General features: G+C 33.8%; 1 protein-coding gene across 7 annotated transcripts in view; it reads left to right on the forward strand.

Moving 5' to 3' along the window:
• Positions 1–26,081, forward strand: part of LOC132718960 (titin-like) — a 60,550-nt gene extending 34,469 nt beyond the window's left edge. For 5 of the 7 annotated variants that reach the window (XM_060702676.1, XM_060702718.1, XM_060702709.1 and 2 more), the window contains 18 exons: positions 1,388–1,426; positions 2,157–2,300; positions 3,156–3,311; positions 4,834–4,964; positions 5,493–5,667; positions 6,742–6,921; positions 7,370–7,507; positions 7,754–7,942; positions 8,193–8,291; positions 10,676–10,978; positions 12,383–12,676; positions 13,158–13,281; positions 13,554–13,732; positions 14,704–15,006; positions 15,816–16,118; positions 16,552–16,666; positions 17,998–18,182; positions 19,150–26,081. In XM_060702676.1, coding sequence (XP_060558659.1) covers positions 1,388–1,426; positions 2,157–2,300; positions 3,156–3,311; positions 4,834–4,964; positions 5,493–5,667; positions 6,742–6,921; positions 7,370–7,507; positions 7,754–7,942; positions 8,193–8,291; positions 10,676–10,978; positions 12,383–12,676; positions 13,158–13,281; positions 13,554–13,732; positions 14,704–15,006; positions 15,816–16,118; positions 16,552–16,666; positions 17,998–18,182; positions 19,150–21,659 — 5,567 coding nt within the window. In that variant the 3' untranslated portion in view covers positions 21,660–26,081. The remainder of the gene's footprint in view (positions 1–1,387; positions 1,427–2,156; positions 2,301–3,155; positions 3,312–4,833; positions 4,965–5,492; positions 5,668–6,741; positions 6,922–7,369; positions 7,508–7,753; positions 7,943–8,192; positions 8,292–10,675; positions 10,979–12,382; positions 12,677–13,157; positions 13,282–13,553; positions 13,733–14,703; positions 15,007–15,815; positions 16,119–16,551; positions 16,667–17,997; positions 18,183–19,149) is intronic. The other 2 variants (XM_060702683.1, XM_060702726.1) reach the window with 1 other exon arrangement.
• The last annotated feature ends 1,707 nt before the right edge of the window (positions 26,082–27,788 follow it).

Consider the following 27,788-nt stretch of genomic DNA (forward strand, 5'->3'; position numbering starts at 1 on the left):
ATAGAGTCAGGCCATCTTGTACTTCTTTGCTGGATGACATACAGTTGACTGATTGATTTTATTAATACATGTGCCTTAATATTGAAATCCCTCGAACTTGAAAAAAAAGGATGGCTCCAAATATGAACCAAAGTCTATCAATTACACAAAGTCTGAGATATAAGGGTTTTATTTTTAGCTTGTCTGATGCAAAGAAAAAATCTAAGAAAACTATTATGGTCTTCATCGTCATGCAAAAATTTTAATGTAGCTTATTATTTAAACTTTTTAAAAGGTATCAACATGAAACTTGGAATACTTGCTTATCATAAAATGATGCAGTTGTTAGACAATGGGCCATAATTCTGAAAGCTTTATTTGTTAAGTTATGCCAATTTTAAGAGACAAGTGTTTAACGCCCCATATTGTGCTCTTGTTTAAGACAACAACTTGCATCTTGCTTTTTCCAAATTGCATGCTCTCATTCTTTATCACAGTTTTATTGTTTCTTTACCCCTGTTTTTCAAATATCCCCTGTTTTCAAATGTGTGCTGTTGAAATCCAATTGCTTTGAAACATGTATTTCCCCTCTATGCACAATCATGTTTTTCTGCTTCTTCACAGATTCTACAAACTTCTTTCACATGGTCTTCGAAGAGTGGTTGTTTTGTTTTTCATACAATGCATATTTTTGCACTCTACATGTTGTGTTTATTGAACTGCCTTTGACTTTTATATGTTTTTTTTTTAGATAATATATAATGAAATTTATATTCGAGTTAAAAGTTAACATAAAACTCCATAAACACCTAGATAATATTTCTACCGGAAACCTTAGAAATCGAAAGCAAATATTTTCTCAAAATACTTGAATTTAAGATTTTTGTGGACAATTGGATTGTAAACTTGAAATGTGGTGAAACCTATGTAGTGATTTTTCTGCTTATTATATAATGGATTCCTCTAAAAGGCCTCTTCTGAATTGAAATTTTCTTTAGAATCATCCAGTTTTCCCAAAAATCTTACCCCAGCTTTTTTACTTCAAATTTTAAATTTTTACAATAATTTTCCCCAAAATCTAGAGGCTAATAATTGGCCTCTTTCCATTCAACTAAGTGGGAAAAAAACACTGCTGCGTGTTTTTTTTTGTTGTTGTTTTTTTGGTTGAATTCTTCTGTATGACTGTAAATAAGAGAGGTTTCACGCCACTAAAACGATTTATTTTCTATTTTAAATTGGTTGATCAAGACTGAAAAAAACCACACCAGACACCAGAGGAACAATACTTCTTGTTGACCATTGGAGTTTTATGCTAACATTTAACTACAAAAAAGGAAGAAAATATTTGAATTTTTACTTGTATTATATTATCTAAAGCTACTTTTTCTTTCTCTTTATTTTTGTTCAGATGGAACTAGTAAACAGCTGGACATGCCTGAAATGCGGGGTGAGTATGGGAGGGAAAGAAAGATATTTTGAGTAACATAATTTGTTGTTTCGTGAAAATTGTATTGTTTTTTATTATAATAATTGATTCGTTTATTTTCCATTAATTTTTTTTGTGGTGTTTGTAAATTTTCAAATATTGTTGTTGATAATTGTTTAAAATTTAGCTTAGTTTCATGCAATTTTGCTTATTTTTGGGCAATTTTGCTTATTTCGAGGCAATTTTGCCTAGTTCAAGCAATATTGCTTGATGTTTTTTGATATTGTTTGTATTTTTTTTGATAGCTTACTGATAATGAAAAATAATAAAATTTATAATAATATTTAACAATTATTAAGATACATGTCATTAATTATTGTTTAATTTCATATTCACTCATTTCTCATTCACTTAACCAGATTAAAAACATAATAAAATTTTAACATTTATTTAATATTTAAACATCTTGAAAGGAAGCTATGATAGATTTCAATCCTAAGGTAAAAGTGAAGCATTTTTTCCATGTTTGTTTTAAAAATATTTTATTACCAGTCTAAATATGAAGCTCTGCCATTGGCCAATATCAAAATTCAAATTCAACCAATCAGATCATAGAATTACAGTCTTGCTTCCTTTCTCAGCATGTTGCACATGTGGAGATATTGCTGGTTCAAAGTAAAGAAGTAACTCAATACTGACTTTTAGACACTAAAAGCTGACTTTTGTCTACTTATCTTCTGTTCATATTTAGCTCCGCCCAGATTGCCTTCTCATCGACCAATCATAACTGACTTGGGGGAGGAGACATTGAGGTTGGCATGGCGACCTGCGGAGACCTACCAATCAAAGAGAACGCCCCCTGTTTCATACAGATTGGAAGCGAAAGAGCTTCCTGGTATAAAATAACACTTCATTTTACAAACTTTTTCATTATTAACATCGTTAACAGCTTTATTTAAAGTAACTTCATGTTTGAAGTGTGTTATCTAATATAACGGGTCATATTTCTTTTGATCAGATGGCCTTGATTGTTTTATATACTTATAATATAATCATAACACATTTCTATTTATAACACATGGTAAAGGCAACTCGCTTCAAGATGAGAGATGTGTAACGTAAATCTACAAAAATTCAGATTTAAGAAAAATGTATAAACATTTCACAAAGCAGAAAGATGTACAAATAATAAGAAAAAACTTACTGGTAGTTTAAGTTTGAATTGTGAATTTTGTGTGATTTCTTAGTGATTATTAGTCAGATTTTAGATACAAGTGTTTAAACACTTTATTGTTAGGTCATTATTCATAATGAAAATGATTATTCTTGGGGGGGGGAAAAACCCAGAGGGAAACCAATGATCTGTAATCTTGCACAAAAGTTATTGATCCAAGCCTACATAGAACTGTATATAAATCTTTCACTACTATTTCCAGTAAAGTCATTTAAAAAAGAAAACTTTAATACTAAAGTCTCAATACAACGTAAAATGTGTGATTACATGAGAAGTTTTCTTCAGTTTGATATATCTTATTTACTTTTCTTTCCTTATTTTATACATGTACTTGTAAGTTTCTTTAAATTGATATGCTTTTCAAAACTTTGAGTTTATTTCTTACTCTTTTGCTTCTTTCAACATTTTTATTAACACAATTCTAATTCCAAAAAAAAAATTGCGGGAAACTTGAGATGAAACATGGTATGAAAAAAAGACTGTTCACATATTGATATGTTTTGTAACTATTTGTAGGCAAAGACTGGATGCCACTGTCTAGCCGCCTTCGTGACACTTCACACTATTTATCTGAGCTTCCACACGACAGAGATTTCATGATCCGAGTCCGAGCAGAGAATGATTTCGGAATGAGCGAACCGACAGAACCGTTGTGGCTTCCCAGGGCCACAGGTAGTGTTTTATTTGATATGCATTTCTTCTTTAGATTACTTACCCTGCTGAGGTGGTGGAATGGATTTGCCAGTACCAACCATTTAAATGTTTATCAATTTCAATTTCAAAAATACAAAAATAAAGCTAATAGGATGGTTGAGCCTGGTTTGGTTTAAACATATTTATTTAAGCTTGATTGTGAAACAAGCTATTGAAACTTATATGAATCACTTACTTGGTTTGATTGAGTCAGTACATCAGGGATAATGAATAACTGCAACATCCCTCACGCCCCCTAGCACCGGCTGAAGGTTGGCTTGTGGTGGCAAAGGCTAATCTTCTTTTTTTTTTGGTTCCAGCAGGTTAAAGGTTAAATCTAAAGAAAAAAACAGAATGAAAATTTATGCAGCGGAGGCATGCCAGTTAAGATGTTTATGCCCCCACAAAGTGGGAGCATATAGCGTTGCACTTGTCCGTCCGTCTGTCCGTCCGTACGTCCCGAAATCTTGTGAACGCAACTCCTCTTAAACCGGATGGCAGATTTTGCTTAAACTTCCAGGGATGAACAACCTTAATGTGTAGATGGTTGTAAAGAAAGGAATTTTTGCTGCGACCAAATTTAACAGAATTATGGTCCTTTGTTGATTTTTTCACTATATACTATGTAGAAATTTTGTGAACGCAACTCCTCTTAAACCGGATGGCAGATTTTGTTTAAACTTTCAGGGATGAACAACCTTAATTTGTAGATGGCAGTAAAGGAAGGAATTTTTGCTGCGGCCAAATTTAACAGAATTACGGCCCTTTGTTGATTTTTTCACTTTATACCATATAGAAATTTTGTGAACGCAACTCTTAAACTGGTTGGCAGATTTTGTTTAAACTTTCAGGGATGAACAACCTTAATGTGTAGATGGTAGTAAAGGAAGGAATTTTGCTGCAACCAAATTTAACAGAATTATGGCCCTTTGTTAAGTTTTTCACTATATACCATATAGAAATTTTGTGAACGCAACTCCTCTTAAACCGGATGGCAGATTTTGCTTAAACTTCCAGGGATGAACAGCTTTAATGTGTAGATGGTAGTAAAGGAAGAAATTTTTGTTGCGACCAAATTTAACAGAATTATGGCCCTTTGTTGATTTTTTCACTATATACCATATAAATAATTGAACATATAAATTTTACATTTGTAATTTAATTTAACATGTACATAAGGTTACCTGTAGATCATTTTAGGTATATGTACAGAAATGAAACAGTGGAATGAAAAAGTTCCACATAAAAATCTTACATACAGATAGCATGCTTTTGTTTATGAGCACATCTGCACAGTGGGGGCATCCGTGTCCTTTGGACACTTTTCTAGTTTTTAAGATGTTTTATGAAACCTAAGTATTATATCAAAATTTCTTCAAGTTTTGATACTTTCATTATTTTTGTAAAATAAATACTTAAAATTTGTTATACTTTGTAGAAAAAGGATGACCAAGCACTTTTAGTTAATACACTATAATTTGGTTGTTTTGATAATTTACAGCCTTCCCTGGCGTTCCAGTCACACGTCCTGAAATCATTGACTATGAAGATACGCGAGCCAAGTTGTCCTGGTCGCGTGTGGATATACCTGCATTTAGTTTGGGTGATTCGCATTTGATGTATATGCTTGAGGTATTGATTTGCATAAATGATTTGTTATTCAGTTTTGTTGCTCTGCGCCCACATTATAGAGGTATTGCCCCCTTACCTCAATAGGGTGAGTTTCCGATTTATAATCCAGGGGTCGCCAGTTCAGTCCTTGGGCAAGGCAAAATTTCTTTATGACATTTTTTTTACTCTCCTTCATTGAGTCTAATGGTCATTTGTTTCAAAATGCTGGTTCAAAACTCATAGGGGATTAGTAGTCGGTCATTTTCAGAGAAATTGGTAATTACTGGTTAGTTATCCAGGCCAAACAGGTTAGGTGGGCTGACTGTCAATTTATGACCAAAATTGTTAAAACTGGCCTAAAAAAACAACAACAGTCAAACAAACAGTTTTATGATGTGTGCTTTTTTATGCAACAGCAGGGTTTTCAAACTCACAGTTTTCCCGAATGTTTAAAAAAAATTTGAATGACCGTACAAATAAATTATTCAGACCTTTGAGTATTTCATATGACCATACTTTTAAATAGAATTATGTTGAAAACCAATTCAGGTTGAAGAACCACCTCATAAGGACTGGAGGACCATTGCTAGAGACTTGGACGACACAGAGTACATTGTTGAGGGTCTTAGACCAGGTCATGATTACAGGTTCCGGGTGCGAGCCAAGACACCGACTGGTATCGTCAGCGAACCTTCCCCAGCTGTGTCTCTTTACACCAAACTTGGTAAGTTATCCTCTGTCTAAAGTAAGTGGCTTAGTGCCAACTTGGTAAGTTACTGTTAGCATACAGAAAAACTTGGTATGTTTTGTAATTTTTAAAAGCTAGGTATTCTTATTTCTTTTGATTTGGTAAGTTGCAATCTTGAAATTTTGAATATTGCTTACTGTTATCTTAATACACTGGATTCCTTTGATTGTGTAAATTTTGTGAGCCTGCAGACTCCACTGAGGTTAAATGGCTTAAAATCATAAAAAAATGAAATTAATTCATGTACTGGTGCGCTTACAGTGGAAAACTTTACAATAGATTATATATAAATATACTTGTTGATAAAATGGCAATCAATATTCTATGCAGTTTTGTGGTCGATTTGAGTAAAAAGCATTGCAACGCTTTTCCAATTTGAGGTCAATTTGGGGCAATAAAATTGATAATCCCTGGGAGGCTTAGTGAACAAATGATCCGAAAATTTGTACACAAGTTATAGTCAAGACCTACATACATTTGTTCAAAACTTTTGGTCCCTTCATGTCAAAAAATCAAAACAAAAACTCAGTGGAGTCCCTTTAAGATAAAAATTTGTATTACTTTTCTTAGAACTTTTTGGGTTACATAGTTCAACTTATTATAATAAAAAGACTTCACTGATTTTTTTTACATGACATCACTGAAAATATTTTTTTTGAGATTTGTGTAGCATTTGGTATAGATCTGGACAAATAATTTGTTTGCAATATTTCGGATCACTCTCTCTCTCTCTCCTTTTCCCCAGATAAATCATTTACACTGTGCAAAGTAAAAAGAAATAAAAAAAGTTGTTTATAACTTTTCGTTAAAACCGAGCTAAAAATCATGAAAAAATGAATTTTCAATTTAATTCTTAGTATATTTCTTAATCATCATTCGCAGATTTTTTTCCCCATCTTTAGTGCATCACTTAATCTATGCATGAATTCAAAATATATCTTTTTGGCTTTTAGACCTCTGATTTGAGCTCCTTTAAGCTGCTTGGATTAAACTTGTCAAATTTAAATCATGATTATTTGAAGAAAAAAAAAAATGAAAATATTATTTCAGCCCAGAGCAGGGCACCAGTGGACAGACTTGAAGTTATTGACTATGAGCCGGATAGCAGGAGTGTGAATTTGTCATGGGACCGTGTAAATATCCCGCCCTACAATCTCGATGAAGAACCTCTGATGTATATGCTGGAATATCAAGAACCTCCAATGCCTGAATGGAAAACACTTGTTACTGGTAAGAGAAGTTTAAGGACTTCAGATTTTTGGCTTGTGTATGTGCGAACAATTTCTTGTGTGCACAACTTTTTCTGTATTTTTTTGAAATCAAAATTTCCATAAAATGGTTGTCATCAAGTGCTTTAGGCATATTTTCAAGAGTTAGTGATTGATTCATACTATTGCTGAATTATGGCCCTTTGTTGTTGTGTACAGACAAACCTGTGACTAACAGGTCACTAAAGGCAGAGACAAATCATGGCCTTTATAGACAAATGGTCTTTATTTGGAAGTTATTTATTCCATTTTTATCAATGATGGGTTATCAAAAAGTGACCTATATTTGCAGGGTTATCTTTATTCATAGGTGGTCTATATGCCAGGTTTGACTGTATTTTTGTCAATTATGTAAGATGGGCGGAAAACTTGGTTCTTTTTTTTTCGTAATATTAAATGTTCTGTTCCAGGAATACCAACTACCAGGTACAGGGTCATGCACCTTGACAGTGACAGAGACTATAACTTCAGAGTTCGAGCCCTGACACCATACGGAGTGAGTCCACCATCACCAGCTTTGCCCGTCTCAATGAGACCATCTTCTCAAGGTAAGATTTATCATGCTTTCTAAACTCTGGCATTTATTGTGTATCCTTAGGGCCTCCATGGTCAAGGTGAGATTTATCGCCCTTTCTTAACTCTGGCATTTATAGCAAGTCCTTTGGACCAACATGGTCATGTGGTTATTTAAAGATTTTATACATTTGTTAAGAAATAAATTTAAGTGTTAATATACATGTATATATATGACATGATTTAATGCAGAATTTTTACAATTGTTGTGCCTACTACAGTTCCAAGAGGCTTGCCAGAAAAGGTCATTATCTCGGAAGTGGAGCCACACTCTCTTAGGTTGTCATGGCGACGACCCATGTATGATATTGATAAACCAATTAGTTACCAGGTTGAAATGTTGGAATCGCCCTTCTCTGACTGGAAGCCAATTGCTACAAGAGTTATAGACACCACTTACAAAGTAACAGGTACATTTTGAAATTGCAATATACTCAAATTTCAAGTCATACAAAAAAGAAGAAACACACATAAATCTCTAATTGCCCTGTTTTTAGCAAATCAACAAAAAATTAGGAATAGACTTTGCTATCTCATTTTTTGGACAGCAAAAAAATCACTAAGCAAGCTATAATGTTCTGGGTGAGGAAATCCATACATGTATGTCTGTATACAAAAACTTCTTGATATAAGCGATATTTTTTGATTTCCATGTTACAGGTTTGAAACCTACACGTGACTACCAGTTCCGTGTGATCCCGCACATAGACTCCGGATACCTGACGCCTAGCCCATCTGCAGCTCTTACAACTATGCCAGGTTTGTAATGTGCACGTATATATTTTCTTTAATGTATCATAAGCGTTAGGTATTGTGTATTTGTAAATTGTGTGAATGGAGAGGAATAAAATTAATCTTTAACCTGTAACAACTCAAAAGTGATTTGGTTTTTGCCAGACTTAAAGCAATGCAGGGCATCCATGGCCTAGTGGTTAAGGTCGTTTACTTCAATGTGCTTCCTCTCAACACTGTTGGAATGAATCTTTAGAGGGACTTTGCATTTTTTCTGTGAGGAAGTCATTCAGCTAGCTTGCGGAACATGGGTTGTTCTACTCCGGAACTTTGGATTCTTTCTTGTGAGGAAGCTATCCAGCTAACTAAAGGAAGGTTGCTGGTTTTACCCACATGCTTGCTTGTGCCTGCAGTAATGCACAAAGGGGCACATAGGGGACTTTCTTGGAAAAAGGCGTAAAATGAAACAAACAAATCTTAATCAGTTAAGCTGGAAAGTTGCCAAATTAACCATTACAGTGTCAGTGTAACCTAAAACCTAGACAAAATATAATTTTATTATACCCCCAAAAACGAAGTTTGGGGGGGTATATAGGAGTCACCCTGTGGTCGGTTGGTCGGTCGGTCGGTCGGTCGGTCCAGACGTCCGTTGCATTTTCCTTGTCCGAACCATAACTTGAAGACTAATGGTTGGAATTCAATATAACTACATACAATGGTCAAGCACATTGAGAGGAAGTGCAGTGCACAAGAACCATAACTCTATCTTGACTAATTACAGAGTTATTGCCCTTTGTTACTTTTCCTTGTCCGGGGCATAACTTGAAAACTACTGGTTGGAATTCAAAACAACTTCATACAATTGTCAAACACAATAAGGGGAAGTGCAGTGCACAAGAACCATAACTCTATCTAAAGTTATTACAGAGTTATTGCCCTTTGTTACTTTTCCGTTGCTTTCTTTTGTCCGGACCATAACTTGAAGACTAATGGTTGGAATTCAATATAACTACATACAATGGTCAAGCACATTGAGAGGAAGTGCAGTGCACAAGAACCATAACTCTATCTTGACTAATTACAGAGTTACTGCCCTTTGTTACTTTTCCTTGTCCGGGGCATAACTTGAACACTACTGGTTGGAATTCGAAACAACTTCATACAATTGTCAAACACAATAAGGGGAAGTGCATTGCACAAGAACCATAACTCTATCTAAAGTAATTACAGAGTTATTGCCCTTTGTTACTTTTCCATTGCTTTCTTTTGTCCGGACCATAACTTGAAGACTAATGGTTGGAATTCAATATAACTACATACAATGGTCAAGCACATTGAGAGGAAGTGCAGTGCACAAGAACCATAACTCTATCTTGACTAATTACAGAGTTACTGCCCTTTGTTACTTTTCCTTGTCCGGGGCATAACTTGAACACTACTGGTTGGAATTCAAAACAACTTCATACAATTTTCAAACACAGTAAGGGGAAGTGCAGTGCATAAGAACCATAACTCTATCTAAAGTTATTACAGAGTTATTGCCCTTTGTTACTTTTCCATTGCTTTCTTTTGTCCGGAGTATAACTTGAAGACTAATTGTTGGAATTCATTATAACTTCATACAATGGTCAAGCACATTGAGAGGAAGTGCAGTGCACAAAAACCATAACTCCATCTTGACTAATTACAGAGTTACTGCCCTTTGTTACTTTTCCATTGCTATTTTTTGTCCGGAGCATAACTTGAAGACTAATTGTTTGGAATTCAATATAACTTCATACAATGGTCAAGCACATTGAGAGGAAGTGCAGTGCACAAGAACCATAACTCCATCTTGACAAATTACAGAGTTATTGCCCATTGTTACTTTTCCTTGTCCAGAGCATTACTTGAAAACTACTGTTTGGAATTCAATACAACTTCATACAGTTGTCAAGGACATTAAAAGGAAGTGCAGTGCATAAGAGCCATAACTTCATTTTGACAAAAAACAGAGTTACTGCCCTTTGATACTTTTCCTTGTCTGGAGCATAACTTAAAACGTACTGGTTGAAATTCAAAACAACTTCATACAATGGTCAAGCACAAAAAGAGGAAGTGCAGTGCACAAGAACTATAACTCCATCTTCAGTATTTATAGAGTTATTGCCTTTTGTTCCTTTTCTTTGTCTTTCTGGACTTATTACAGAGTAATTCAATAAAACTTCATCAATGGCCAACCACATTGAAAGGAAATGCAATACACAAGAACCACAACTATCTTTAATTGCCCACAACCATAACTCTATATTTCAATTCTTTTACAAGATATTCTGTTACTAGTAACATCCTCATTTCCGAAGCAGTCTTGTGGGGGTATTAATCACATTTAGTGATAGTTCTAGTTTGTGATTTGTTTCTTTATTTTACAGTGAAACCAAGGCTACCATACACTGAACCAAGATTGAAAGAACTTACACCAGAATCTGTCCAGTTATCTTGGGGATCAGCAGAACTTCCGGCTTACCAGAGGAAACAATCGCCTATTCACTACAAGGTTGAAATGGCTGAACTACCATCCAGTAACTGGGTTCCGGTGGCAAGACGTGTACCAGAAACAATGTTCAATGTGACCGGTCTGAGACCGAACCAGGAATACAAGTTCCGAGTCTTTGCTGAATCAGATAGTGGTTTAAGTGAACCAAGTATGCCAGTGACACTGTACAGAAAACCAGGTACCTGTTTATTGTTCATCTTTGTTAAAACAGCCTGGATTAAGTCAATTAAAGTTACCAAAAAGAAGAATACGCCACTAGTATTCATCTTAACCAACATTTACTTCTTTTATTGCTCAACTAGTTTATTGGTTTCTTTTTGTGTCGCCTCTACAGAGTTCTGGATCAATGATATTTGTCAGAGTTATGGCCCTTGAATGATTTTTACTTTTAAAATTTGTCCAGACTACTCTTAGACTACTAATGCAATTTCAATGAATCTTTACAGGACTGATCGGTAGCTCAAGTACTATGCAAGTTATGGCCCTTGAAAAAAAAACGCGTATTGCCCTGTGAATATTTTTGTCTCCTGCTACACAGTTGCTGCAACATGCATTTGGCATCAGGAGGTGACACATGTGATCACTTATTGCTCTTGTTTGTTTCAATGTTTTTAAATACCTCTCCAAGAAGATGAATGAAATTTACAAAGCTAGTTTAAGAAAGTGTATTGAACCTTTTGCCACTTTTTAGCTCTACTTTTCAAAGAAAAAAAGAGGATCTATTATCATGACCCTCTTGTTTGTGTCAGCATTGGCGCTGGTGTTAACCTTTTTGTTAATGACCACTTTATGAGAAAGTATAATAAAAGCCATTCACTTCAAACTTGGTATATTTGTTTATTGTCATAAAAGAATGCCATTTTTAAGGGACCATTTTCAAGGGGCAGAGTATCCTAAAAATATTTTATGCAAAATTATGCCCCTTTTTCAATTCAGTTTAATAGCCCTGGTTAACTTTTTTGTTAATGTCCATTTTCTCAGCAACTATCAGAGTTATTCGCTTCAAATTTGATATACATTTCACTTTCATTGTGACAATATTTCAGAAGGGTAGATAATCGTGAATTTAATTTTTGCAGTTATGCCTCTTTTTTACATATTTTGATTTCTTCTTAGGTCAACTAGCCAAAAACTTTTATAATTAGTCATTTAAAACTTGAAATACTTGTTCAGTTTTTGAATTAGAATGCATTTCTAAAAGGTAGATAAGTTTATAATACATATTTTCTTTTTGTCAAGTTACATTTCATAAAAAGTATCAAAGATATTTACTTTAAACTTGGAGTTCTTGTTTACTATTAAATTTGAAATACATTTCTAAGGACAGATAATCCTGAAAGTCATGTTTGCTTAATTTTCCTTTTATTTCCTTGAATATTTGTGTTTTTTCTTACTTATTCACTTTAAACTTGAAATATTTGCTTCCTATCAAGAGCAGGTAAGTCTGCTAAGCATGTTTGCAGAATTATGTCCCTTTGCTTTTATGTAAACTATCCAGCACTGAGAAAAATTGAGCCCCCTGTCTGCTGACAGGTCTTGTTTTTAAATTATGTTATTTTCATTGTTTTTCTTTTTTTTCCAGCTCCTAAGTTCATTTTGAAAGAGCCATCAATCCGTGACATTTCTCAGAATGTCGTTCAGTTGACATGGACCCCGGCAGATTTCCCGGACAGCACGGAGAGTGTTTCATACATGGTTGAAATGCAAACTCCACCAGGAATCTCTACATGGAGTACACTGTACAGAAAACACCCATCGCCAAGTGTTCGCCTTGCAGACCTAAGACCTGATTTGGATTATCTGGTGCGTGTACGTGCGCAGTGTGGATCGTACCTAAGTGAACCGACTCTGCCCGTGTACATACCGAGACGTGCTGGTAAGTGATCTATAGGGTTTGAAAAAACTAGAAATATATATGGAAAATTATTCTATTAATGAAGTGTCAAGACATGAAATTTAATTATCATAACAATTATCATGAAATTATCACTTTCAAGTTGGAAATAAGGAAAATTTCATGGAAATATTATCCGATTTTAATACACAATTAAAAACATATTTCAATCAATGCAAATAATTAAACCATGCAAAATAATTTTTTTTCACTGAAATTTTTATTCCATATGAATTGAGTAAGCTAAGCACAGCTACAATGTATTTTTTTATAAAGAACCGTTTGCTATTCTATTTTCTCTAATTGTTTAAACTTAATCAGTATATGAGAAATGAAAGAAAATTAAACAATCAAATACATATTACAGAAGTACTTGAAAAAGGAAGATGATGTCTTAAAAAAATAAAGCATGTTTAAAAATCATGATAATCTCCCTTGTATATGTTGTATTATTTACCCACAGCTCCACCAAGACTTCCAGTAGAGGAACCTTACGCTATCGACATCAGTGACGACTATGTGAAACTACAGTGGCGCTCTGCCGAGTTACCCACACACATACAAGACTACGCTCCAGTTACCTACAGGTATTCTAGCCTGATTCTACTATGAACCCATGATTTAAAGATAATCTAAAATGATGGCCACAGTATCCATAACTTTAGGTATCTTTTTACAGAGTTATGCCCCTTTTCTTATTGTCGAGCACCAAGAATAGTTGAGGATGCTGTCTAACTGAGAGCTCTTGTTTATTTTAAAATGATAATTTATTTGATAACTTGATAATACTTTCAAAATGATCTAAAGCTTAAAAAAAATTGAGCTTTACCATGAATTAAAAGAAATGAAATTTTTTTAGATTGGAAGCACAAGAATTTCCTGATACCAACTGGGTAGCAATTTCACGTGGTATCCCACACACAGACTTCAAGGTTACAGGTTTGAACCCAAAGAAGGACTACAGTTTCAGAATAAGAGCAGAGAATGAGTATGGACTTAGTGACCCCACCCACCCAATGACTATTAGGAAAAGATCAGGTAAAGGGGATCTACTTCATGAAGTATTAAAAACATGGGTAAGGGAGGCAACTTATGAGGTATTAGGGAGGTAACTTGTATGGTATTAAAATGCATAAGGGAGCTAACTTACAAGTTAAATTAATATAATTGAGGTAAATTATGAGGTATTTATTAAAATAATAAGGGAGGTAATTTGTATGATATCAAATGAGGTATATTATTGAGTTAAGTAAAAAATAGTAATGGATGTAACTTCTGGGATATTAAAATACATAAGGGAGCTAACTTATGAGTAAATATGATAAAATTTGTAAACTAGTTACAAACCATCCTGATGTTTGATGTGTGTTCTCTCCTCTTGATTTACTTGTTAATATAATTGAGGTAAAAAAGAAGTATTAAAATAGGTACGGGAACTAATTTATGAGGTATTAAAAATAGATAAGACAGCTAATTTTTGGGGTATAAAAAAAACAAGCAAGTAAGGGAGATAACTATTCTGTATTATAATATACAGATCAGAGAAAACAGCTTTACAAAATATAAGATGATGTTAGAGACTTCCTGTATGTCTAAACTACTTAGAACTAGAATTTTGTCATATTTCAGCGTCAGATGACAAAACCCTTTGCAAGTCAGTTATATTGACTACACTAGCAATAGGTTTCCTGTCATCATAATTCTGTGTCAAACAATTGCATGTGCTTATCTTTAATTATTTGCTTAGAAGAATGAATAATGGTGAATCTATAACTAAGGTTTTCATCCAGTGAAGCTGGAAAGTCACCGTAAATGTGACTTTTACAGTGTTGATGTTACTTTTAATCAAATATTTCTATCTGATATTCTATAAAATTTATTCACAGAGTTTCAGAACTCTTATTTTTATTTACTTTTTTTAAAGGTAGCCAAATCTTAATTTTGTAAATTTTAATACAAGCAAAATTGAATAAAAGTATTAAATATCTAATACTTCATTTAACTTGCAGTTGCCCCAGTACTTCCAACATCTGAGCCGCTGCTGTACGATGTTGGACCGGGTTCCGCAAGGCTCTCTTGGCGCCCGGCAACACTTCCATCTTTTGCCCCTTCACAATCTTCGATCACCTACACGCTTTTCGTACAAGAGCTCCCCTTCAAGACTTGGCGTCCATTGGTGAAGAGAATACCCCATACTTCCTATTACGTCTCTGGGCTTCAGCCAGATAAAGAATACATGTTTAGGGTGCAAGCCGAGAACCAGTTCGGAAGTAGTAAACCAACCGAATCAGTCCTTCTGCAAAGATTTAAAGGTAAGATGGCAAAAAATATGATTTTGAAAAAAAAAAAAATCTTGTCATCCATTTAAATAGTAGTTATTTTTGCGTTTAAATGTCAAAGAACTGCAGATTGTTTGCATTTTTAACCGATCCAAGGGAAAGAACTAGTAATTAGGTTGAATTGATGTCAGTGTAAATCATTTCTTTTTTGCTGAACTCCTTCATTTCTCAAGGGATTTCGACCTAATTATCACAGCCGCCAGCGTGTTGCCAGTTGGTGCTGAAATCGATGCAGTTTGACTATACTCTATACTATTTCCTGCTCAGTTTTCATGTGTTGTGACTTATAATTATTAATTTTACTAGTACATGTATTGCTTAAGATATTCCAGATTGAAAAGCAGGGCAAGTAAATTGCTCATATTGATCAAGATGCAGGTTAAAGACGCCTCATCGTGATTTTTTTTATGAAAAGAAACAGTTTATTACACCAAGATGACTCAGTTCACAGAGATTGATGTACAGTTAACTGAATGATATACCACTTATAAAGATATACCATGTATAACAATTTACCACTTATAAAGATATACAACTTAAAACAATATACCACTTATAACAATATACCACTTTTGAAGATATACCACTTATAATGATACTGTTGCGTCAGTCCTGACTCTTGTTTTTAAAGTGGTTGCCGATATCCAGATACAACGATACAATTTAGAGGGCTTCTGAATATCATTATAAGCAGAGTTTATCATATAATGCTCAGAATGATTCTATTTAATAGTATGCCAGTTCTTCTTGAAACAAACCTACATTTTCAATACATTTCTTAGATTTCAAACGACCAGTTTCGGTACCTGAGGTCTCTGATTTCGATGAGGACTTGACATCTGTGAAGCTCCGTTGGTCACCGACCAGACTCAGTCCTCCTTTCGACACATCACCTAGAAAGTACACCGTGGAGACCTGGGAACCAGTGCGCCGGGAATGGAAACCAGTCGCTCGTGGAATACGGGATACAACATACCAGATCCGAGAATTGCCAAAGTTGCCGGACCATTTATTCCGAGTCCGAATGGAAACAGAAGAGGCTTGTTTGAGTGAACCTTCACTTCCAGTCTCCTTCAGTAGATACAGTAAGATAAATTTCATAAATAAATGTTTAAATAAATGTTTAAATACAGTGTTTCTAGGTAAAAGAAAAATCATTATAATTATGTACAATGTTTATATAGCATTCTTTTCATCTGTAAATTAAACACAATTGAATTTAAAAAAATTGTTTTGATATAGCCAGTTACCAAACTCAAGTAACCAAACTCAAGTCTCTAGATAGTACTTCCAGTATAGAAACCTCTAATGTGCAGACAGACTGAATTCAGTGCGTGAGGGTCGTTGGTAAAGTCTGCCGGTCAGAAAAAATGATGTTGCCATGCAACATTAAGGATCGTGTCCTCTGACCCCCACATACGGCTATATACATGTAATAATTAAATCACATTAGGTATGATAAAAATAAGTATATTTGTACATGTACTACATTTTGTGAAATATATGTTTCATGTAAAGGATTACCAAGAGCGCCAATGTACAGACCACAGTTGTACGAGGTTGACGACGAGTCTGTGAGGTTGTCATGGCAACCAGTACACGTACCTGAGGGTGTTTCCCGGCGATCTGTCAGGTAATAGTTCAAAAAGTAAGGTTGTCAACTTAATGAAAAGGGTGGCAAACTGACTCAATCATGCTTAAGTGTTAGGGGTTGCTTGGAACTTGGAAAAGGATAATGATTGTACATAACAAATCAAGATCTTTAACTCTAGACAATTGATATTACCTTACTGAATTGTCCCCCTTTGTTAACATAGAAAATTGTTGATTAAGTTTTTTGTTGTTGTTTTTTTTGGTGCAATTTCCATAAGCAAAGCTACTGATGTTATTCATTTTAACTTAGCATTGGCCTTTAGGACAGCTGCATGGATTTTAACTTAATTATAACTTGATAGATACTTTGATATGTAAATTCTTAAAGCAGCATGCCTCCAGATTCAGGCTAAATTTCAATAAGAATTTTGAAAATGTATTTAAAAAGTAAAATATAGTGATGTGAACAAAGAAAGTAATGTACACATTGCAAACAGCACTTTGTCTTAAAATCTACATAAATTACCAAAAAAAGTTTGATTGATTTGACTACTAAAATAGGTACAAAATCAGTAATCAAGACACTGTCACACCCCATATTTCTTTTGCTTGTCATCCATTTATTGTTTACCAAAAAAAGGTCAAAATAAGCAAAAATTGCCCCTATTTTGTTAGATAGCAGTAGAAATACAGTTATAGAAACTGCAAAATCTGTCATTTATTGCATATAGCATGTAAATCATTACTAAATATTATTTTTCTTCAATACTTAGTATGTTACACTTTTTTCGAGTTGATTTTATTGAAATATTTTGGCTCATCTGGAGGCATGCCGTTTTAATAGAGAATGTCATCTATTCATGGTGCTAATAGTTAAATATTAGTGCATTAAAAAAAAAAATTCAAGATTAATTTAGCATATAATTTATGTTTCACCAACATAAGAAATCCTACTCAGTACTGTACTTGTACCAACATAATGTATAAACTAGACCAATTTGAAATGAGTTGGAATAATAACAAAATCTGTGTATCTTAAGTTTAATCTGTAGTTTAATTACATAAATTTTTTAGGGTTACAGGTCAAATTTTAAATTGGGGGAAAGAAAGGTAGTTTAAATTAATATATAATTGGGTGTCCTCATTTCAACCCAATCTTTGACTCAACACCATTTTATTTTCTTAACTCTTATGAAATGTTCATTTCAGCAGATCAAAATCATTCTTTTTTTGTTTGTCACAACATAATTTTATTTTAGATACATGTATTAGCATATCTCTGTCAACATACTGTTTTGATTCAAAACTTGTACAAAAAAAATGCTAAGGGTGTTGTGTCATGGTCAATAAGTGGTATTTGAAATTTTGCAGGTACACAATTGAACAACGCGAAATTCCCGAGCCTCACTGGTCTCCAGTAGCAACAGACGTAATGGAGACAAGTTACAAGGTCAGAGGTCTTCGCATGAAACATGACTACGAGTTTCGTGTAAAAGCGACGTATGACGGAACGTCCACGGAACCTTCATACCCTGTGTCTTTGTACAGGAGAGCTGGTAAATAATAGGATTTTCATTTATTTGTCCGTCTGCCTAGCGCAACAGGGAGAGATCTGGGTTAGTAATCCGGGTGTCACTGTTTGATCCTCTGGCAAGGCATATTTTCTCCATGATTGGATATTGAGTCTAATGGTCATTTATCTCTCACGGCTGATTCAGATATTATGTGATATAAGTAGTCGGTCACTTGTTCACAATTTGGTAATTGCTGATTATTTATACAGAAAAGTAGATAGGTGGATCTACCTCCCAGATATGACTAAAAACTGGTGTAAAATTTGGTGTTTAATCCAGAAAACAAACAGAACAAAATAAACATACCTGATTTTCTCTAAACAGTATGTATTGTATAATATTGTATAAATTACATTTTTATGATGAACATTTTTGCTAAGGTTTGCTAGTTCTCATTTTGTTATTGGTGAAAAACAACAAACAACAAAAAACAACAGATGTACTCCTTCAATTGATTAGCTGTATATGCTGTTTTTGTTTTAAGGGGAAGTTGTTTTATAACTCAAAGCATGGTCATTGTTATGAATATTAAGTAGTTTTTATGTGTAATTTATTTAGTATTGTGGGAAAATGATTGATATAAATTTTAGCTCTGTATTTAAATTACATGTTTTCAATGGCCAGCTTTATTTGTTTGTTTGTTTTGGGTTTTACGTCACATCGACACAGTATAGGTCATATCGCGACGTTCCAGCTTTAATGGTGGAGGAAGACCTCAGGTGCCCTTCCGTGCATTATTTCAGGCACAAACGGGCACCTGAGTAGAACCACCAACGTTCCATAAGCTAGCTGGATAGCTTCCTCACATGAAAGAATCCAAAGTCCCTGTTGGGATTCGAACCCACAGCGGTGAGGGGCAAGTGGTTTGAAGTCAACAACCACTCGGCCACGGACGCCCCCACCAGCTTTATTTAAATTACATACTGACATTCACTTACATATATTTCAGTAATACCGACCGTGAGATTTGATGCACCAGAGGTGTACGATGTCGACGACACATCTCTGTCCTTGCGCTGGAATACCGTCGATGTTCCTGCGTTCACTCGCGACGAAGAACCTCTGATGTTTGTAATTGAACGTCAAACTCTACCGAGTTACGAGTGGCAATCTGTCGCCACTAACGTTGAAGACAAAAGTTACACTGTGCGAGATTTGGAACCGTACCAAGATTACAACTTCCGTGTACGTGGCATTTATCCGTCTGGCTACACTGAACCATCGCCATATGTTCCGGTTTATCGCCGTCCAAGTGAGTCTAAGATAGGATTAGTTGGTTTAGAAAGTAGTACAATAGAATATAAGAGTTACGGTAGTCAGAAATATTCCTCCAAATCTGCGACCCCTCAAAAGGTCTTACCCACACAAAAACTGCATGCATCTGTCCCTGCTACGGAATTATCTGCTGTTACTAGGAAAGGTATTGAAACTAGGTTAAGATCTTACGGAAGTTCACCACAGAGGCGATACTCTGTAGCAAACATTTACGACACAAAAGAGGTATACACAAAAGAAGCAGAGTTTAAGCCAACTCCTCTGGCCCCAATGCCGGAAGCAAGATTCAAACTAGAAAATGCATATGTTTATAAAAGGTCAAGGTCACCTGTAAAGGTTGAACTGCCTACACAGTATGATACTTTGAAAACAGGAGAGAGTAAAAAGGTTACACACAAGAAAGAGTATGATTTATATGATTGGTATAGACAATTACATAAAAGGTACAGTGATGTTGGTATTGAAGAACTGACCCGAAGAAAGTCAAGAAAATCCCAGTACATGCTTGGGAAGGTTCTGGAACAAAGAAGAGCCGAACTTGTTCTCGAGGCACAAAATAGAAGACACGCAAAGAGAGCAAGTGTGCCAACAATATCACCACATGTTTCTCGTCCAACTGAGGTGTCTCTAGGATACGCCTCTGTTGCCGACAGATACGAGGATATCAAATGCCCATACATTATCAGTCCTGGTCACTGGAGGTTTGCCAGAAGACATTCAATAGCACTTGACTGGGAGGATCTTCAGAGGCTTCAACGACAACTGAAGATTGAGTCAGGTAAATTAGAGGCCAAGAGAAGATCTCGCTCTGAAAAACCCAAGTGGTTTAATCCAAAGTATGACTTTATTTCACAATCACAAGATGAATATTTCGGGGGAACATATTTCCATGTTGAAGATCAGTTAAACTTCAATGATATGAGGCCAAGAATACCACAAGTTTTCACGACTCCGTATGTGAGGAGATCTCTTTCACAAGAGCGTGACCCTGGGTACTTCATGATTTCCAAATTTGCATTGTCAGTTTCTGGTGTTAAGAAGGACAGACCAGTAGGCAAGGCAACAAGATCCTCTGTCAGACCAGTCTCTTTGGAACCAAGTCCTGTTGCCAGGTTACCAAGACAATATAGGTCATACACCCCAGATTATAGGTCATATGTACCTGAATACAGGTCATACACTCCTGAATATAGGTCAGTTAGATCTGAATATAGGTCATATACACCTGAATATAGGTCATACACACCAGAATATAGGTCATATACACTAGATTACAGATCCTACTCTCCAGAGCAAAGGTCACTACCAAAGACAAGGTCAATGACCCCTGACTATTATTATTATTATGATGAAAGTTCAAGGTCACAAACACCTGAGTATCCTGACCTTGATAAACTTAAACAGAGGTCACAATCACTTGCACAAGAACTTGCAAGGTCTAAACTCTATGGCTCTGGGTATAGACCAGGGTCAAGGTCATCTTCAGAAAGGCCAGAAAGACAGACATCCTCAACAAAGCCAGTAAGGAAACCTTCACCTCCAAGACAAAAGGAGGCATTTGTTAAACCAAGGTCATACTCTATATCTGTCCCAAGGGCAGAGATGAAAAAATTTAACAGAATTATTGAGGATTCCAAATCAATTATCACAAACTATACAAGACTTGATGAAAAAGCTAGGGCAGCAAGTGTTGCCAAAGGAACCAGTAGAACAGGTTCTGTTGCAGATATTAGGTCTGACCCACGTTATTCCTCTACTCCAAGAGGTAGTATGTCAGGGCAACATTCTGATGTACATTCAGACCCACGATACTCATCAACCCCAAGAGGTAGTATGTCTGCACAGCACAGTGAAGTGCGGGCAGACCCTCGATACACTTCCACTCCAAGAGGTAGTGTTTCGGCACCTCGTGTTGATGTGAAAGCAGACCCACGTTACAGCAGAACAAGAAAATCAAGCGTTGTCATGAGTCAGGCTGAGAGAGAACGATTGTCATCAATATCTGCTATAAAGTCCGATGCTAGGTTCTCGGCTCAAAGAAGGGCAACCATTGCTACAAATGAAGACTTGAAGTCCAAGTTAGACACACTGACATCCTCTTTATCTGTACCTAAACCGAAGAAAAGGAAGTCGTCTCGTCCAGTGATCAAATTCAAGTCGTCAAGAGGAGAAGGTGCACTGTAAATGGAACAGCAATTAAATTGGAATAGCAATTAAAGCAAAATTACCATCATGATCATTAGGGACTTGAAAATAAATCATAATTTAAATATTGAAATATGGTGTTGAAATAACATTAAATATTCTTAAAAAATGTAGTACATCAGAGGCCCTTTTTTTCAAACCTTTGGCTGGAAAACTTCAATAAAAAAATGATGTTGATATGAAATAACGAAAAGTTACAAAAGACAATATATTGGATAATATAGAAAGTGTAAAAAAAATGAGATGTTGAAATGTTTGTTGACATATTTGTTAGAATAACTGAAATTGTAAATATTTAAAGGGAGATTGTATGAACAGTCAACAATGTTAATATATAACTATAATGGGACAAAATGTGCTAATTGAAATATATAATTGTTAATTAATTAACTAATTTAGACAATGTTTGTGGTGATTTAGGTGGTAGGATTATTGTAAAGATTTCAGTTCGTGTTATTCATATTAAAATAGAAGTTTGAAGATTTTTACCCATGGAGACCTTGTCTGGATGAAGAAGAGATTTTTGCTTGCTGATTTTATTGGACTGTATGGATAAAGAGCTTAGTTTTGAATTTGGAATTTGCATCTTTTTTTTTTTTCGGATATTTTCCATGCAGTACATGGCTTAGCATTTCCTCGTGTAAAATCAGTCATTCAAACGTTACACAATCTGTTTGTTATTAAACAACAGTGTTTTGTTAAATTAGCAAAGATTTATTTTAAAAGGCAATGCCATGCAATGCAATGAAATGGAAAAAAATTGAAAGCCAAAATGTCTGATTCAAATATTTCATTTTTGTATTTTGAAATATTTGATTATATCAGAATCATTAAAGTAAAGTTCAAAGTTGGTTATTGGAATTATCAAATTGAAAATAAGCTTGAAGTGAATCGCATATTAATGTGTGGTACAGGAGTGGTTATTTTTCCTGGATTTCCGGACCTTAAGGTTTCATGGGCTTGTTATTGGTTGAACATTGAAAGTTTTCCAAAAAGAAAATGTTATCAAAGCTTTTCCTGTGTGCTTTGTATGCTTTGAAGTGATGGATATTTAAAATACTGAGTTATGCCATCTGTGGTGTGTCCCATAGTGATTTATTACAGAATTCTACAAACTAGGGCATTAGCGAATTCCTTTTGCATGACTTATGTTTGTATTTTTATATGTTTTGAGGATTTAAATTATATTCTGCATACTAGCTCATGTATACGAAGTTTTGGGATATAAAAATTAAATCACCACCTCTGTTTGCCTTTATTTGCCTTCATAATCAGTAAATTGTTTTTAAATATTGATGTGCAATAATTGGTTTACCTAAAACTCATGATAAAAATTTAGAAGTTTGTGAAGTTGTTTATAACTTATAGAGGTGTAAGGCAAGGAGTTTTACTTTCTCCTACCTTATTAAGACTCAAAAGGGGAATAATTCTGACTACCACTATTTTGTTATGAATACTTGTGTATTTAATTTGTTTTATTGTAGAAATTCGATATGGCCTTTTGAAATGTCATTTCTTGTTACACTTAACAGTTCTGTTAAGAAACATGTTTCTTTTTATATATAAATTTTTTGTTAAAGTTTTTTATTATTCAAGAATTTCCACTTGTTTATTTGTTTCCTCTTTTTTTTCTCACAAATGCTTTAATGTTACTTTACTCCCCCTGTGATATGACCAGTATTAGGTGCAATGTTTACAATGATATAATCCTTTGTAGTATGGTAAATGTATGAGAATGTTTCTTGTTTGAAGCTTACTTTTTTTGTCAATTTTATTGTCATATACCTCACCTGAAAGTGCAATATTACCCCCAAGTGCCAAATATATATTTATTTGTAATGCTATATAGAGATAGAAGAAGAATTATGCACAAAAATTATCTCCCTTTTAAAGCAAAAATTAATTATGTGCAATTTTCAGATTTTAACCGCCATTGCCTAGGTTTAGTGCTTAAAATTTTCAATGTCAAAAGTGTCTTATCCAAATCATGTACATTCTAGGTTCTCATATTTGTTTTTTCTTTGTTTTCCATAGTAGTGCTTTAAGATAAATGATTGTCCTTTTGACAGAGTCTACTTTGACTGTACATGAAGAGTGACTGTCAGTGTTATTAAACAGTACTGTTTTTAGAACATTCCCATATTATTATTCTCTTTGTCACGATTGTGTATTTCACCATGTTAATACTGTTATATGCACTGCATTTTACTAGTTATTTCACTGATTTATTGATGTATCTTTTAACAATAACTACAACTAGACATGTATCAATATTTATATATATTAGTTGTTACTAAGCTATCACATGTATTGTTAATGACATTACTTAAACTATAGGAGAGTGACATGCTGTTTTAAATGTTTAAACAAGGTTTAAGTTAATGTATTAAAAAAAAGTTTGCAAACCATTCAAATTTCAATTTTATGATTGGTCATTTATGATTGGTCGGTTTCAAATTTTTGATTTTTGAAATCGACTAATCAGGAGACAAACATTTATTTCTATTTATATAAGCCAATCATAAGCAAGAACCTGATATTGTTTTTGTTCTATTCAACCAATCGCACTGCAGAGTTTTAGACTGATCGCCAAAATGAAGCAATGAAAGCACCTAACACTTTTCTGAAATATTTAAAACAGCATAATTGTAAATTGATAAAAAGAAATGTACTAATCAACACTGAGTAAAAAGTCTAACTTTCTTTTTACATACACACAAGTCCTTGCCCATTTAGGAAGAATACTACATAATTATGTGTAATTTTTGTACTGGGTTCAGTTTTTTTCCAATTCAAAACTGACAATTCTTTTTTTGTGTGCAAAATTGAAAGTTACATTGTATTTTATTCAGTTTTAAATGTACTTCTGCACATAAGTTATTTATGTACTTCTGCACTTATATTATCTATGATTTAGTGACATATCATTTTTATATTCTGATAACGTTTAGAGCATGTTAAAACAGAAAGCAAATTCAATGCACATAATAAAACAACAATATTTGCCCAGTCTAAATTTTAAGCTCTTTCATTGGCCAATTTCAAATCTGGTTTTTCAAAATCAAACCAATCAAATGCTTTGATTTGAATTTGGATGTAAACAAACTTTGATTTTGTAGCTGTAATTCCTTTTAAAAATTGGCTGATAATAAAGAAAAAGGAAAAAAATATTTGTACTGTACACGGTATTGAATGTGAGATAAAATTTACATTTATTAAGTGCATTAGAAAGAATATCTGAGCTAATATTGATAATTTACAATCATTTAGTGTATATTATTATATATATATATTAGATATCAAATACTTAATCTTCTTGTAATTTATCTGATAACTTCACACATATATGTTGTTATTGAAAATTAACCGGCACTTAGTTAAGATATTAAATAATAAACCTATGGAAGGCTCTAATGGGACTTGTCATTTCAACTAGGCTTAATGTATGATAATAAAATGAGGCGAGGAAAGTTTAAAAGCCATCCTGTGGATAAAGTCTGTTTGAAATGACAAGAAGTGTAAAAATTCATTTCATCACATGATGATATTACACAGTCTGGCTGAAAAAAAAACCTGACATAAAGACGTAGAAAAAAATGGGGGCATAAAACATAGAAAAAAAAATGGCAACAGCTTGACATGCACCATTCTTTAAAGTGACTCGGCCCATTTTCTTTTGAATTTGCTAAGATTTATATTTGGACCAGACCATTCAAAGTTGTTAAGGGATTTCAATCTGGCAAATTTCTAAAATTGAGAAATGAACCTTATAGATAAAGCCTAGCCAAAGACTGCACAGTGGCAAAGGATTATCACTTTTCGGTCCAGTAGAAAAAAATGGTTAAAGTATGTGGTGATTATATTACTATGAAAACAAGGCACGTCATGTGATAAATGTATTTTAATGTTATATAAATTAACAGTTTTTAATATTCTTTGATATTTTAAAAAAATGAAAATAATGTCTTTAGCATGATAGCAAAATCTAATCGTAATTATTATTTGACATGAACTAATATTATACATATACATATAATTACATATTACAGGTTTTAATACTGTGAAATCATTTTAATTTGTGGGCCTAAAATTTCTTGATTTGCTGACAAAAAGCAATGTCGTTAGGTCTTAAATTCATGGAATTCAGTTGCCAGATAAAAAAATATGTGGCAGTAAATTTGATCGTCGGGGCTTTAATAATTTCGTGGTTGACCTAAACCATGAAATCCACGGAAAAAATCAAACCGCGGCAAATAATAATGATTTCACAGTATCTAGAAATATTAATATAAAAAGAATTAAATATGTATTATCAGAATGGATTTGTATAATAGAAAGTAGAAGAACGGCATGCTTTGTAATTATAATATTATATGTAATAAAAGTAGAACACCAGTTGAACACATTGTTGTGTTGTTTTTTATTTACTTTTTTATACACGCTTTATAGAAAAACATATATATAATACATAGCGCAAAAATCCCCAAGTTTCTTATTGAATGGTAGCATTATGAACAATATCTAACTTAGACAAATAGTTTGCCTGGTTTTGAATATATAAATAAATGGATATTTAATTTTGGACAAGATATGTGCAATAATGCATTTAGATAATTATTTGTGCAAATAAATCACGAAAAATTTGTGCAAATAAATGAAATAAAATCACAGAAATTTGCGCAAATAAATCATGAATGTGCAAATCATGAAAATTTGTGCAAATAAATCAAAAACATTTGTGCAAAAAATGGTTAACTTGTGCTCAATATTATATTTAAAGAATTTAATATGCAGGAACTGTGAAATTTGTGTAAAATTGTTGAAATTTGTACAAAAGTAGCTTTTTGTGTGTGCAAAAGTGAAATGATTGTTGCAAAACTCATTTGATTTAATTTATACAGAATTATTTTAATTTGAATCTGAAGGAAACTACAGTATAAGCTTATAGACACATTCTCACATCCGTTTCTGGAACCAACCTCAACGAGTACTAATCTATAGGGTTAGTGTTTCTTTCTCAAGGAAACAACAACTTGCCGCTGATGGAGTTTGAATCCGCTTGATCAGAAATTCTTCAATTACTACTCGTACGACTTAACCACTTGGCCATGCCTCCTATGACTTGTCAAAATTGTTTCATTTGTGTCATTAGTTAGTCTGTATTTTCTAAAAATAAATTAATTTTGCTGTTTAATTGTATCTTATTCAACATTGGAAGATATCAATAGTAACAAATTTGAGGTCAAAGGTCAGGTGAAAAAAATATTTTATTCAAGATCAGAGAGAAGAATGCACATTAAGGCTCAGAAACAAATAAATTTTTACTTTTTTAGAAAGTGAATACATTAATTTTATAATGTTAAAATAATGGTTTTAGAGAATGCTAGATTTTGGTACATATGATGAATGCTGGATAACTATGCTTACATTTTCAACAAAACTGACAAAATGCCAAAATTTTAACATAATGGATAGTCATTGTAAAGAGTTGGTCTTAAAAGGAAGGTGAATTTATACCTTTTCAAATCTAAAGGATTGTAACTTTTACCTAAGTACAGTTTTTTACCAAGGTTATTTGCCTTAGTTTATAACTGAAGATTCATTTAATTTCCAATAGATTTAAGAGCATCAAATATGTTATCCAGGAGATACTTGTTTGATCCTCGGAGAAGACAAAATGTGTCTGTGACTGATCTTGGACATAAGAGTCTTACAGTCATTTATCTCTCATTGCTAGGTCAGAAATCATACAGAATTTGTAGTCGGTACTTGCAGAGGGATTAGTAATTACTGGTTTAGTTATTCAGGAAAGCTGGTAAGGTTGTGTGACTGCAGAGATATGACCAAACCATATGGGTAAATTGGCATAAAAACCAGTTTAACTAACAAACAAATAACCCTTAACATATAACCTTGACATAGATCAGATAGCAGTGTTTTTACCATGGCTGTCAGATATTTCTCTATCTGTTGGTCATGCTACCTGTATGACTAAGTTCTTTACAGGAAAAATAATCTGCAGTTTAAAAAAAATCCACCAATGATGCCATGACCATTGACCTGTGGCAGTGCTTTTTTGCACAGGTATTTTTGGTCCCTTTTAGATCA

Source organism: Ruditapes philippinarum, unplaced genomic scaffold, assembly GCF_026571515.1.
Source record: "Ruditapes philippinarum isolate M1 unplaced genomic scaffold, ASM2657151v2 ctg6775_1_1_1_1, whole genome shotgun sequence".
Classification (NCBI taxonomy): domain Eukaryota; kingdom Metazoa; phylum Mollusca; class Bivalvia; order Venerida; family Veneridae; genus Ruditapes; species Ruditapes philippinarum.